The sequence below is a fragment of the Podarcis liolepis genome, assembly GCF_965112155.1.
Source record: "Podarcis liolepis genome assembly, chromosome: 12".
NCBI classification, from domain to species: domain Eukaryota; kingdom Metazoa; phylum Chordata; class Lepidosauria; order Squamata; family Lacertidae; genus Podarcis; species Podarcis liolepis.
In genome coordinates, this window is record NC_139563.1 from 24,272,581 (window position 1) to 24,287,679 (window position 15,099).

Genomic DNA, 15,099 nt, shown 5'->3' on the forward strand with positions numbered 1-15,099 from the left:
CCATTGGGCCAGAGCTCCGCGAAGATTGCCGAGGGAGGGAGTCAGGCTGTGCCCTTGCGAAAGGCCTGGTGGAACAGCTATGTCTTGCAGGCCCTGCGGAAAGATGTCTTGTGACAGAGTGTTCCACCAAATTGGAGCCACAGCCGAAAAAGCCCTGGCTCTAGTTGAGGCCAGTCTAACCTCTCTGTGGCCTGGGACCTTCAGGATGTTTTTATTTGAAGACCGTAAGTTCCTCTGTGGGACATACCAGAAGAGGCGGTCCCGTAGGTACGAGGGTCCTAGGCCGTATAGGGCTTTAAAGGTTAAAACCAGCACCTTAAACCTGATCCTGTACTCCACCGGGAGCCAGTGCAATAACTTCTTTTGCATTCCAGCCCTTTACACCACTCTCAGCTGTTCCCCAGTCAGCTTAGCAGCACAACAGGGATAGTAGGGGAAGCTTTAAACCTTCCCACCACATTCCCCAATTATGATGGAAATTGCCCCCTGCCCAATCCTACTATTAAGCTTAGGCAAAAGCAGCTTTGGGGCAGTCATCTTAGGAATCACAGGATGTCATGGGCCAGGAGTCAGCTTCACCTGCTGAACAGCAGAAGGGGAAGAAGGCAGAGTAGCTCCACCTGCAGCTGATCAGGAGGAGAAGGCCCTGATGAGAACCAGCTGGCTTTCAGCCTTCTTAAGCTGGGTTTCCAGCAGCAGTCAGATGCTGGTAACGTTTGTAGTTCCTGGGCCTAACTTGCTGCTCCCTGCTTGTCTTGACCCTTGGCCACCTGCTCATCAGATTCTTTGATCCCTGGACTGTCTGACCACGTGGATTGCTGTTTGCCCGACCCTAGGACTGGACCTGACTTTGGATGCCGACTCTGACTCCAGGCAAGTACACCTCAGAGGCCCTTTGGGTTGGCTGGTTTCCCACTGCGCTGAGCTCTGCATGATTTTGCTCAGCAGCAAGACTATGACACGGGAGGGAAGTTTCAGCTTGCTGAGGAAAATCACCATCAAGTAGAAAGCTTGACTGAATCAATTTGGTGCTAGTTTTCTATACCATAAACAAGTTTCACTGAAAGCAATGGAATGAAACTTAGTAATTGAGTTTTGTACTCCAGCCTGGGACTGAAATATCTAGATCTTCCCTCGCTTTATGTACACACAAAAAAGTAGCCTGGAACATTGTGTCCTGACATGTAGATACAGGACGTCTTGTGTATTTGAGAGGGGAGATTCAAATGTGATCATACACATCCTGTCTGAAATGGGAAGGCTCAGCAACAGATAAATCGGGTGGAACTGTGTAAGGAAATAAACAACTATCTGACTTTTAGAAGACATCTGAAGGCAGCCCTGTTTAGGGAAGTTTTTAATGTCTGATGTTTTATCGCTTTATTATTATTAATATTCTATTGGGAGCCACCCAGAGTGGCTGGGGAAACCCAGCCAGAAGGGCGGGGCATAAATAATAATTTGTTGTTGTTGTCATCTTGAATTTAAGTTCTATTTATTAATCTTAATTGGGCTTGGGCACAATTGGCTTTTGCTGCACAAAGCTGTAAGTTTTTCTGCTAGAAGTTCTAACTAAATTTATTTTTGAAGTTAATGTGAACTTGAGTCGTTGACTTAAGTGTAGAGGAGGTTACAACTCCCACAAACAACTCTTGAGGGCTGATGTAGTCATTGTGTGAGAGACAGCAAGAGGTTTGCTGTTTGCCTGAGCATCAGAGGCTGCTGCATTTCTATAGCGTGTACACACATACACACAGTTGCTTCTAGCACTAAACATTCACTTGAATCCATAGGATTTCTTACAAGTATTAAAACATAGCAGTGTGGTTCACATATTCTTGTATCAAAAACATTTGGTGTAAGAGAACAAGGAAGGTACATATTTATGGACCAAAAAGTACTTTCAAGTTTAAGTGTCTGCCTTAAGTTGCATGCTAGGTAAACGTTTTCCAGTGTAGCTGGCTTTACAACATAGCCTCCATCTGTCCACCCTTGCCTTTAGTTTTTCAGATCTGATACAGGTTGGAGTCATCACTGAAATTCAGGACAGGAGGAGTGCAGTGATTGCCTTCCTCCACACTGAGGACCCACTTACCATGTGTTTTCATTTGCATTAATGGCCTACTTTACTGTCAACAGGGCTGTATGTAGATGGGAGGGTGAAACAAGGTTGACAGATGCTATTAAGAGAAGGCATGAGTGGAGGCAGCCTGGCATTGAATTAAAGCATCTGTTTCACCATGAGTGAAATGTAAGTCAGCGAGAAAAAGGAGGCAATGACTAGGTCCTGCATTTATGACTAAACGTTAATAGGCCTAGCCTGTGCAACACATATATTACAGTAATGCTGGCTTGTTTTACTTTTGCTTAAACAGTTGCACTCTACTCCTAAACATAAGCTTTGCAAGAAGCTAGGTATTGTTTGAAAAAATCAGGGAGCCCAGTGTTTCCTGCAGAGGGCGAGAATTGGAGTGGAAATTCCGAGGGGAAAATGTGAGTTTGTGGAGGTTAATATACAGAGTCTACTATGTAACATGACATGTTTGTTACTTATATGGCACAGAATGTGCAAGAATCTGTCGTGGCAAGAATGAATTTGTAAGTCCATTAACTCAATCAAGTAGAAGGGGTTTTTTAAATCCTAAAATTTCTTCCTCTTTATTCATCGAGATTTGTCTTTTTAAAGGAAATTTATTGAATTATATGAGCCCGAGGGTAGGAATTTAACTTGACTGTGACTCTGTGGTAACTAGCATACATACTGCAGTTTAATTCTGCATGCCTAGCAAGCCCTTTTAGTGTCTGGAAAGCCATTACATTACCAGTTTTGTTTCCAAACTTTTAGTGGAGACGAAACAATAAAAACAATATAAATTTCCCTTATAAATGTTTACCCATTCTTCATAATCTTGACTTAAGATCAAAAACCTTAAATGTACTGTTGCATCTTCATTATTGCCAGTCAACATATTATTATTATCATCATCATTATTACTGTTCTATTAAATTTGTATACCGTCCTTCATCTGAAGACCACAGAGTGGTTTACAAACATAAAAATACCAAATGAGAACACAAAAAAATAATAAAACAAAAGCAACCCCCCCAAACCCCCCCACTTAAAATGCCATGAAGTGCTAATCAGCCAAAGGCCTGGTGACAGAGAAACGTTTGCACCTGGCACCTAACGGTATGCAGTGAAGGCGCCAGGCAAGACTCTCTGGGGGAAGGATTCCACTAAGTGCCTGTGCCAAGTGCCCCTTACCATACTTACCCCTACCCTGAATGACTAATTGGGGGGCTTCTGCTCTTTCCAGCTCTCTTCCCAAGTACATCCCACAACTTTCAGTTAAAAAAAACCCAACCAACCCTCCCCAAGGTTAAAAACAAGTTAAAAAGCTTTTAGTATTCAGCACAAATCCTGATTATTAGGGCAAAGGGCATTTGCCATTTTACAATGCTGTAAATAAAGCAAAGTTGTATATGCATAGCACTTTCTTCATCTGAATGTTTTAGCATTGATTTCATTATTTAAAAACCCTGTTGTATTCTGGCTGAATGTCAGGTTCTTAGTGAGCAGCTTCGTAACAGAAAAATGACCCATCACTTTGTAAGAAGTACAAGGCCAGCCTACCTCTTCTCTTTCTCTTAAGAGTAATTGAGGAAAACACATTATGGATAGGGTTATTAAGTACCAAATAGTAATCATTAAAATATTATGAGCTATAGTACTCAGCCTTGACACCAACAGATTTGTTAGAATTCATCAGTTTGCTAATAGTGCATACTATGAAGAGATGAATAAACATTGGATTGAATCTAAACCAAGTTAGTTGTACTTAAATTCCATTTAAATCAATGAGACAAGCTAGTTGTCACCTTTAAGACCTATTGATTTCAATGGAAACTAACATAGCAATCTTATATATTTCTATTCAAAAGTGTCATTGAGTTCAGTTGAATTGCGTCCATATAAGTGAATAGAATGGCAGTCCAAATGAACTATCTGAATCAAACCCATTGAGTTTCCAGTTCCAACTGGAGAATTACAAAGTTCATAGCTTTATATGGAAGCTTGTTGCAGATGCTGAAGAATTTGAAATCCTGCCAAAGTGTTGCAAAGATTAACTTTAAGTAGAACAAATCCTGCAGCAATAAAGAATAGGCTTTAAAAGCCAGATTCAAAGTATTAAGAGTAATGACTATAGCCAGGGGAGTGGGGGGTAGGGCTTTAGAATATGGGGAATTTGAGCAGAAATACAATAAATAGTGAGAAGCTCCCCACCAAGGAATCATGGGTGGAGAGGTGGGAATACTCTCCCTAATTAGAAAGTGTCTACAGAGCTCTGGGATAAATAGCTTCCTGTTCACCTAACCCTGGACATTGGCAGTCTAGCGTTATATTGTAATTACCCCATAGCACTGTAGTAGGTTTGCGGGTGTGTGTGTGTGTGTGAGTGAGACAGAGAAAGAGAGTTGCCGATGCCCTGAGTTCCTTCTAATTCTTCGAGTCCTGTTAAAGTCTCATAGCGCAGCAGTTACCAATTAGCTAAGTACTGCAGCTTCCGTTTTTCAAAAGCCAAGCCATGTACCCCATATTATTGACAATTTTTATTTCTCTTTGGTAGTTTTTGTTATTTGAATGGTGCCACAGACCCCACTTGGTGGGTTACGCTGACCCCCCCCCCATTGGGAGCCACTGTCCACAAGGATGATGTGAATGTCTTTCCCACTGGGAATTCTGGAACTTGTTCCAGTCCCCAGCACATAAATTGTGTGTGTGGAGCACCTGTTTCTATTACTGCCTTCCCTTTCCCGACTGTATTAACTCATTGCAAGTATAATAGCTGTACAGGGCAAACCTGAAATTCAGTTTGGAGTCTTGCTTGCTTCTGTCAGGAAGTTACAATAGCCTTTTAGGAACTTGCTAGGGGCTAAAATCCAGAGGCAAGTGTCGGAAGGCCATGTTAACCAGGATACAGAGATTGTCAAATATAGGAAAGTGGAGAAGCTACAAAAATTTATTTTCCAACAAAATAACTCTCCACAAGCAGTGTAAACTTTTCTTACTAAAACAAATACTCTAAAACACAAAAAGATTTTACATTTCCAGTGAAACACTCAGTCACATTTGCCTGTGTTTTTTACTTTCCTGGATCCTCAACGAAGAGCCAGCAGATTGATGCTTTCCCAATTACCTGTAGACATAAACTTCCTCATGTTGCTTGCCTGCAATTTGCACCTTTAGAGTTGCAGACAGAAGGAAAACCCTTACTCATTTTTGGAATAATTACATTCTCGGGACCAACTGATGTGCTATGATTCAGCCCCAATTGCCATATTTAGCTGCGCAAATGAGTTCTCTGCTGCCATGGCCAGTGGTGCTTGAAATCTAAGCCTGGAAGATCACGCGGTCCTTCGATAAGAGGGCGTATTGAAAGTGTGGGAATCCCTTTTCATGAAAGTACAATTAAGGTTTTCCTGACATTGTACTGTGTGTGTGTACAAATCGTAATACCTGAGCAGCTAAAGGTGGAAATTATGGTTGATTCATAACATATGGGTTGCCTATAGTCTTCTGTGTACCTTTTACAACCACTCCTGTCATAAATTGTTTTACACACAAACACACACTTGCACCATGTCAAATGTGGCCTATCAAGTTGACAAGAAAAAACGTTATCTGTGTGCTCACTGCAATTAGTGTGTCCTGTTTAGAGCATTTATAGTGTCACATTATTTTTGCTGTAGATTTAAAAATGCAAAAATGATTTTAAGTTTGCAAGGACAATCCAACCTTTTATCCTAATGTATTCCTATTTACACTAAATATAAGCTTTCTGCTACTGAAGAAAGTGTGTCTAGAGTGAACCTTGTTAACAAATTTCCTGAATGAGGCTAGTTCCAGTTGCCAGTAATTCAAAAGCAAATCTGCTGACTTGGCATTAGGACTTTAAACAGTGTGGTCAATCTTATATAAGAAGGTGTTTGCAGAAATAACATTTATAAACTGTCTATACAGTACACAGTACCAGTACATAGAAAAGAGATTTTGACTTTATGATCCCCTGTGTGTAAGGCAAAACTGAATTCTGTCTCCAAATGTAGTCCACTAGAAGTACAATCAACAGAAAGTGGCTCTCAAATCAATGGCAAATCAGGTGCCTAACAATTAAAAAAAATCAAAATGGATGAGAGCTTCAGTTTTGGATGTGCTGATTTTGGCTTGCTGAAAAACATGGGAAGTTAATAAACACCAATTGTATTTTGTCTGAAAACACTAACAACACCTTGATGACAACAGATATTGTTCAAGTGGCAGCTACCAAAAACGGCTTTGGGGGGAGAAAAGCTTGGTACAACACCAGGGACTTCGCAGTTGTACTATGCCAATGTGTTATAGCACTAATCAAAATGAATATTCTATTTCATGCTATTGCTGTGATAGCAACAGCAATTTTTTTTAAAGCAGCATACAGGATACCACATGTTCTGCAATGAAAACCCAGATTTGTTCTTTTTAAAGGGGTGGGGGTGGGGCGGGGCTTTGTCATACACAACTTCAAAAGAAACACAAAACTGCCAAACGTTATTGGTGACTGTACACCCCTCGCTTCCATTCTGCTGTATCATTGCGTTTTTTAGATATCACTTCCCCATCCTTGTCACAATACTGGTCCCTTGATTTATGACGGCTACGCTGCTTGTTGCCTTCATTATGGTCCTGCTCTCGGTCCTTTTCCTTTGAGCGAAGCCTCGATTCTCGGTGCCTGTGATCACTGCTCCCATGGGACTCATCCCTGTGACTGTGATCTCGATGAGAATCATAGTGTTCATGAGAATAATCCTCCTTTGGCTCTACGTATGCTGAATCTCTGCTGTCTTGTGTTTCCGAGTCAAAAGTTTCTTGTCTAGGCAGGCCACGACTAGTTCCACTACGATGGTTATGGCCTGAAGTGGAAGAGCGGTGTTGAGATTTCCTGGTGGGTTCGGCCCGTGCTGCTTCTTCAGCTTGGGAACCAGTTCGTTCAGGGGCTGATTGTTCATTCCTCTGATCTCCTTGAGAACCCTGATTAATACAACAGAATTGTAATTTCACACTGACAAATATTGAGCAGAAAACGCCTTATAAACCAGTAATGTCACGATCCTTAAACTGTTAAGCAGACATTTTTCACAATGCTATTCCACAGTAAGCTGTCTGAAGTCAACCTATGGCTAACAACTATGGTCAAATCTAGGAATACAAGAATTGGAACTTTTACTGGAGATACTGCTTTATAATACAAGTGAACCTTCATGCCACAAAGAAAACAAAATTTCACTTTATTTTCAGTTAGGCCCTGAGCTCTGGTGATTATATCAACTTCCAGAACATTTTTATTAGCCCCACCTCCCAGCACAGACACACCACACGGAAAATAAAGAGCAGATCTGACAATGAGGTGGGTGAATCAGGCATGAGATAAACCTGAAAGATTTTTGAAAGCAAATATCAGCGCAAAAAAGATCAATAGCAAACCACAGAATGTAAGTGAATCAAGAGTTTTCATTTTAAAAACAGGATACTGTCCTTAAAATAAAAATTATTCAGAGGTTCAAGCTTGATAGCACTTGTATTATAACATCAATAATATCACTGCTGTACTGTTTTTTAAGGCAGTTAAGCTTTTAAGTCCTACACAAGCATACTAGGGAGTAAGCCCCACTGAATTCAGCAGAACTTACTTCTGAGTAAACATGTTTGGATTGTGTTGTAAGTGCATTCTAGTTGTGGCAAGATGTCTTTTTAAACTGCCAATTTATTTTTGCAGAAGGGTTGAACTTTGCCACAAAAAACAAAAACAGAGTGAAATTATTGTTTAATTTCCTAGCACATTACTGAAAACGGAAGTGAAAATTACCAAGCATAATCAAACCTAATCTTCATCAGCACAATGTTTTGAAATCACTGAAAAATGAACAGTTTTGATTAATCATCTTAACTTGCATCATTTTTTTTACAATTTTCACAAAATCACTTAAAAGCAAATTCAAAAGATTTACTACTCCTAATGAAATGCTCATACTTAAGATATTATCCTAAATATTACAATTTCATTTTTTATTACAAAACTAGAGTTAAGGCAAGAGCAGAACTCTTTTGCTGTTTTCTACAGTCATAACTCCTAGAAAAAGTACTTCTACTTAACCTTATACAGACTACTTTTGGTCATTAATTCAATAAAGCCAGAACTGGGGGCTTTGCTTTAGGCTGGAATCTGGCTGTTGTAAATTGCACAACCTGTCTCCATTTTCAGATATTTTACTTATTTTAGGCTGAAATGGAACAGTTCATCTTTCACCTGCATCGGATCTGAAAGCTCAGAGAACACCTGCGATCTTTTAATACTGGGAATTAGATCCATTTTTGTAACACAAACAGCCACCACAGTGCATGTGCACAGCAGGGACTCTTGGAGGAAAGCCTTAAGACCAAATGGCAACCAAAAAGTACCTTTACCTGCAAATTAACATTTGGGCCTGGGTTGATAGGAAGAGTGGCGGTTGCCAGTGTGCGAGTGAGAAGCTCATTAGGAGGGTGGCTGCTAGCAGGGTGTGTGGCCTTCCAATAAGCTTCCAAATAGTCAGCCAGGTGCTCGCAAGCATCTTCAAGCTGATTCTCGTCCAGAATCACATCAAACATTTCCTGGAAATGAGATTAATTCAGTCAAAACAATGCAAAAAAAAATAAAAATCATCTAACGCCATAACCAAAGAACTATGGAAAACCATGTTCATAATATTCAAATCATTAAACTCATGTGACACTTAAAATCAGCCAAAGCTTTGCCATACAGCACAGAAATTTACTACCCTGGGGTGTGGGGAATCACTATTTCCACCATTCTGGTTAAGATTTTGTTTTGATTTGGCAACTGAAAGTACAAGAGAGAGGTTATGGCAAGAAGGGAAAACCCATTATTACAACAGAAAGCTAAAAGACCAGGATATAGCACCCAGCATACAATATCCAATACTTGGGTACATAGAGGAAGAGACCATTGATGTAGGAGTTATTTATAGTGGCCTTTTGACTTGGATAAGGAACAGTGTTACATAGTGCTGCTGCATGCACTATTCATCCCCTCAAATCCAGCTGGCTGGGCTATGTTAATGGATCTGTCTTCCAAAATCAGTAATTGCACCAATTGGGAGGATCCTTTCCCAACAGGTTTTGCATGTGTGTAGATAGCTGAACTGTGGAATAATTAATTACAGAGATTTGTGAACTCGTGGCTAGAACTTGCTGCAAAAATGAACACACAGATTTAATTTCAGGTCGTTTTCAATCAGTAGAGAAAGGAACGAGCTCCAGTTCCACAGCTCTACCCATATACGTTAAGAATAACTCACTGGAGGGCACTGAGCCAGTTTATCAGCTGCTACCATTTGAACATTAAGGTGCTTTGCCTGAGATTTGCCTCGGGATTTTATCAACCTTTGTAAAACCTGTGGGAAAAGAAGACCACAGTTAAAATATGAAAGAATGAAAATATAACGGAATCAATTTTGAACCATGTAAGAAACAGATTGCATGCATAGATACTGCAATGAGAGAAGTATTTTAAAGCAGGGGCACAGAAAACACTGATCAACTGCAGGGTGAGTCACAGTAGACCAGCAAGCAGCCACACTGGCCCTTTAAATTCTTTAAAATTAGTTTCTTTTGTGCATTCAGGGCCAGCGATGTCACCCCTCTTGAACTCTTATCGCTTGATATTGTGAAGCCAGATCCCATACAAAAGATGTCAATTGTATAATGTATCTTCCCCTTCCTTTGGGCTTAGTGAGAAATACGGCGGCAAACTGTACTTATGTACTGTTCATTAAATATATTTTACCACACAGTACTTCAAAGATGTAATTCATCAATATTTCCAGGCAACGCGAGTATCTCCACACCGCAGCATGGGACTGGAAGCAAAGGTTAGGCCAAACGTTGAACAACCAGTGGAAAATATTTACCTTTGGAGAAGTAATCTTTACATAGACTATAATGGGAGCCAGAGAGGTTTTACCAAGTTGAGCTGGATGATTAATAGTATCGGCATCAAGTACTACCAGCTGTAACGTCCTTGCTAATTCAAATATTCTTTCAATTTCACTCTGAACTTCAGCTGTAGAAAAGCAAAGAGACACTTGTTTATGGATGTGTTCATTTTCCACACCCACTTTTTATATAGAACATGATGGTTCTGTTTGGTAAAAGGTTGGAGAAGCCTAAAGTGCCAACAGGTTATGGCGATTTCAATACCAGTCAGGAGTGCTGGGTATACGCATTGGAGAATGTTTCAGAATTTTCATCTCCTGCCCAATATCTTTGGATACTGGGCTTTCTTCACATTTTCATGCAGGTGGGTAGCCCAATCCAGCGCCGTTCCTGGCACCACCGAGGGCCCAAGAATAAGAGTGGCGTATGAACAGTAATCAAACTGAATGCTTTGCACCCATATTGCATACTCTAAGGGCCATTGCTGCAGCCCTAAGACTACTGCGTGTCAAAGTAAAGAGAAATAAAACCACATCTTTCACTATCCCACATTGTAGCTGCCAGTAAACCATCTTCAACTGATAGTAATCAAAGTAATGGGTGACCAAATCCTACTCTCTCTGTTTCTATCAATATTTGTCGTCTTGCGTTTCTGTACTGGATTACTTCAACTTAAAAAAAAAAAATTTCAATAGGCACTTCTCTTATCTGTCTTTGGCATGTCAATGAAATATACCTGCTAGCTGCTTTGGGAATATCAGTGATTTATATAGTTGCAATTTTTTAAAAAATAATGAAATGTATTTGCAGTGCTTTCAGCCCTTCCTCAACTGTGTCACTAGTTTTTGTAACATGAACAAAAGAGTCACAAGGTCTCAAGTGCAAAGGTTAAAAAAATGTCCAGAGATCTGCTGGAAATCAGAAATAAATGATCAAGAAGGGTTGAATAATTCACTAGAAAGCTGTCTCATATATAACACTGGACCTTATGGAGCAAAAGCAGTCTCAAAAAGCAGTTCTTTAAAAGTGATTCCATACAAATTTGTGTGTGTGACTAAAGGTTATTGTGCCGGAAGCCTTTTCAAAGCAGTGTCAATCGCTGTCAGTTGCTACTTTTTTCTGGAAGAGGGTAAGTATGGGATGGGAGGAAAAGGAGGCCTCCATCCTTGGCCTCAATCAAAGCATAGCATTCTCAGTGGTGACTGAGCCAGGATACACAAAATGGCAACATTCCAGAGGTTGCCTTATATTTAAAACATTTTTACCCAGTTTTATTTCACATTAAAAGCTGCTCCCTCTTTCATGATGCAAGTCTATTTAAGAGCCAGGAAAGGTCTCCAGATTGCAACTGGGCAGTTGCTATGCTGGCAAGTATGTTTTAGCAGCAAGGTGTTAACATTTATTAAAACTTCAAGCGAGGATTAGCTCTTGGAACTTTCAGCAGGGTTACAGTCTTGTAATTTGTAATTACAGTGGCATTTTTTGTGATATTTAGGAAGACAAAGAATCTCACATGTGGTGGATTGATATTTAATTTTCTGAAGACGCTGATAAATTGCTACTCGTTTTAATGGCAAACGACCACACAGTTCAGCAAAAGTTGAATTATGATTTCAATGGGAACGTTAAGTACAAATGCTAACTGAAACCAAAGATATTAATATGGCTTAATTTGGCTAGATTGTGGCCTCAATTTGCAAAGGTGTATTTGGAAATATATATATGTTTGACCTTTTCATGTTGCATTTCACAAACTGAGCAGGAACAAATATAGAAAAACACATTAATTTAAGAAATATCAAAATATAACATGGGAAATATCTATCCATCTAGGCTAGGAACAGATTTTTAAGTTCTGAACAAAGGTGGTCCACACTAAACGCCTTAGCCCCAATCCTATCTAGATGCTGGTGGATCCACACCAGCATATTTAACTGGGCTTATATCAGAACTTTGCCTCTAGATATAAGCCACATTTCCTATGAATGAGAATCTCTCTCTCTCTCTCTCTCTCTCTCTCTCTCTCTCTCTCTCTCACACACACACACACACACTTTATATATATAATATATAACATCAAATCTAATCTGACACAACTTCTGGATACTAGGTCCTCTGTACACTTCTACATTTCTATTCTTTATTAACTTCACCAGATTTCACTTCAAACAACTAATGAGATTCAAATATGAGAAGCTGCCAGTCAATGAAATGAATGTCTTCCTAAAGAAGGAAGCTGTTCAAAAGAGAAAAAAACCACTGCCTAATCAATAAAAAAGAATTGTACACCAATACTGAACTGTCTGGAGGACAAATTAATTCAGTAAAATAACCCTGCTACTTATCATGATAATGTGTTACATGATAAAATGCTTGACACAAAAATTGCTCCCATGTAAGAAATTTGTGTGAAGCAGAATTTTCTCCTTAACAGCTGAAGCCAAAATGTCCCCCCCCCCCAGCAGCAACCTGGTCCTGTGCTTGGGCTAGAAGACTGTGGATACATTTTGATAATTTTAGTGAGGTCAAACAGGTGTGCAGTGTGAGGTAAACTTGCTCTTGGAATTTTGAATGCATTGGCTTATGGCATTTTATTGCATTTTGAAATGCAAAGAAAATGCGGTAAACAGTTTACTACAAAAATGGTATATTTAAAAAGCAATGGAAACTTTAGTTCCTTATAGTGATAGATTGTAATGCTATTAAGGGCTTTCACTGTACAACGGATGTGGTTTTCATATCTTTTGCTAGAAACAAGGGATGTTGGATGAATAAACATCAACTACACATTAGTTAAAATACAGTAATTCTTCAAACATTTGGAGGTTGTCTTTTCTAACACAACTAGCATGGCATGTATAGCAACAAAACAAGTAAACAAAGATTCTAAGACAAGATTTTCAAAGCAAAGCTCCTCTAATAGACATGCAAGAATGTGTGCATATATTACACAAAGGAGAACTGTTTCTACAAACAGCTATGTACAACTCTTTTCGTACTTGCACATTTACTATCTTAGACTAGTGCAGTACAGATTCTGATTACACAATTAAGATATCCAATCTTAGTTTTTCCTGAGTATTTTCCTGCCAACTGTGACTTGATTTCTGACATTTAAAATCATTGATACCCTCTAGAATAGAGAATTCCATACAGACTACACCAATAACTTGTTTTTACTGTTACAAAACCAGCTATCAGAAAGAGATATTGGTTTATGTGAGGTGCAATACGTCATGAACACAAAGACAAAAGCAAAAATAATTAGCAACCATATATACATACCCAAAACATCTGGAAAGGGAGGGCATTAATGAAGCAAAGAATGGAAAAACCCAAGAGAATCAGGTTCTTGTCCAAAGCATACAGAATGAGATAAGGTTACAACAAGAACAGCTAGAAATGTAACATACATGGGAACAAACAAGAAAAAGGGGGTTGGAGTCTTGAAACTGACTAAATGAAGCAAAAGCCAACTTATACAGATGTCACGTACACACAGACACATATATGGCTACTGGATTTTAACCATGTGTTCTGAGAAAAGCTTCCTTTCTCACACAAATGTAGATTCAAATAACTTTTCAACAGCTATTTGTTCTTGAAACACAACAAACATGCTATGCCCAGAAGTATTTATAAGAGGAAATGCTTGAATTGCTAATGACTTGACATGAACTTGGAATAGTTCTTTTTCAGCTGTGAGACTGTCCATGGTCCCAGTGTATGGTTTGAGGAAACATGATGCAAATACCTCCTGCAGCTAAGCACCATGTGTAGGTCTGGTCAGTGCTTGGACAGGGGATTATGGAAACCCCATAAACACTGAATTGAGTTCCGTGACTGAAGAAAGGTGGAATATAAACTATTAACTAATAGGACTAATAAGAGAATTAGTGATTGCCTACACATTTAAGAATAAAGTGTTCAAAAGGACTAAGAAAACAGCCACAACAGAGGAAGAAGAGAGCGACATGGGGGAAAACAAATACCACAGTTAAATGATGCCAAGAAGAAAAAAAAGATAAATACTGACAAGGAAGAAAGATTACACATACCATGCTAAGCATATGGTCAGTTTTTGTTTGCTTGCTTGTCTTTGCTCTGCCCCCTGTTTTTTTTTTGGGACATTGGTGGTGCAAAAGGGCTTAGTCCCCCCATGAGCTGGTGGGGCCCTGCTCTCATATCTTACAAGAAAGATGCCTGAACTTATTCTAAAGGTTTGTGAGATGTACATATGAAGCAAACCAGTACATAAGAATTTATATTAGATGGATATTTGACCAACTTTTGTAATACCATGGGCATTTTTTTTTACTAAGCTACAGAAGGAATTTAAGAATGGTTTTGAAAAACCTGCTACTTTGAAACAGGCACATAATTTCAGCTACACAATTACCCAAGAAATACGTGTGTTACCTCAGTAAGATCTATGGATGTACCAAAATTGACTTCCACAGAGAGGCAGTGCCTAAACCTGACACTGTATGTGGAGTTATAGTGAATAATCCCCTTTTTATAAAATGAAGAGTTTTCAAGTTTTGGATTATTATAGTTAGCGATGACTTTTAATACTATCATTCCATTCACTTACCTAAACTTGACCTTGTATTGGACCGTTCTATTATCGCATGCTTGCTGGGATTGTTTAATACTGAGCGTTTGGCAAGCGAGATGTCTGCTGTGACCCGTGTGATTGATATACTGAACAAAACAAGAAAAAAAGAGTAGTGTTGTAATTCATTGTAGAGAAATCTAGGATACTTTTAGCACACCAAGTTAGGGCCTCTCCTTTTGGTTTGTTGTTATCCCTTCTGAGCCAAAAGGGGTTTTCACACAGCACTTAAAATCTTGAGGTTTCAGACTTTATTCTTGCTTATCTGCTCCCAAGTTAAACCTTGTATAGTAGTTAACTTCGTGTGTGTGTGTGTGTGTGTGTGTGTGTGTGTGTGTGTGTGTGTGTTAATTTTGACTGTCAACTGCCTAGGCAAGGAACTTTTTTAAAAAATAAAATAAACAAAGCAAGCATCAAATACAACTTAGATGCTGTAACAGCAGAAACAGTA

General features: G+C 39.3%; 1 protein-coding gene across 10 annotated transcripts in view; it reads right to left on the reverse strand.

Moving 5' to 3' along the window:
• Positions 1 to 5,003: 5,003 nt before the first annotated feature.
• CACNB2 (calcium voltage-gated channel auxiliary subunit beta 2) overlaps positions 5,004 to 15,099 on the reverse strand; it is a 126,458-nt gene continuing 116,362 nt past the window's right edge. For all 10 annotated transcript variants that reach the window (XM_083467467.1, XM_083467465.1, XM_083467468.1 and 7 more), the window contains 5 exons: positions 14,628 to 14,737; positions 10,009 to 10,160; positions 9,397 to 9,492; positions 8,504 to 8,689; positions 5,004 to 7,069 (listed from right to left, as the gene is read on the reverse strand). In XM_083467467.1, coding sequence (XP_083323593.1) covers positions 6,590 to 7,069; positions 8,504 to 8,689; positions 9,397 to 9,492; positions 10,009 to 10,160; positions 14,628 to 14,737 — 1,024 coding nt within the window. In that variant the 3' untranslated portion in view covers positions 5,004 to 6,589. The remainder of the gene's footprint in view (positions 7,070 to 8,503; positions 8,690 to 9,396; positions 9,493 to 10,008; positions 10,161 to 14,627; positions 14,738 to 15,099) is intronic.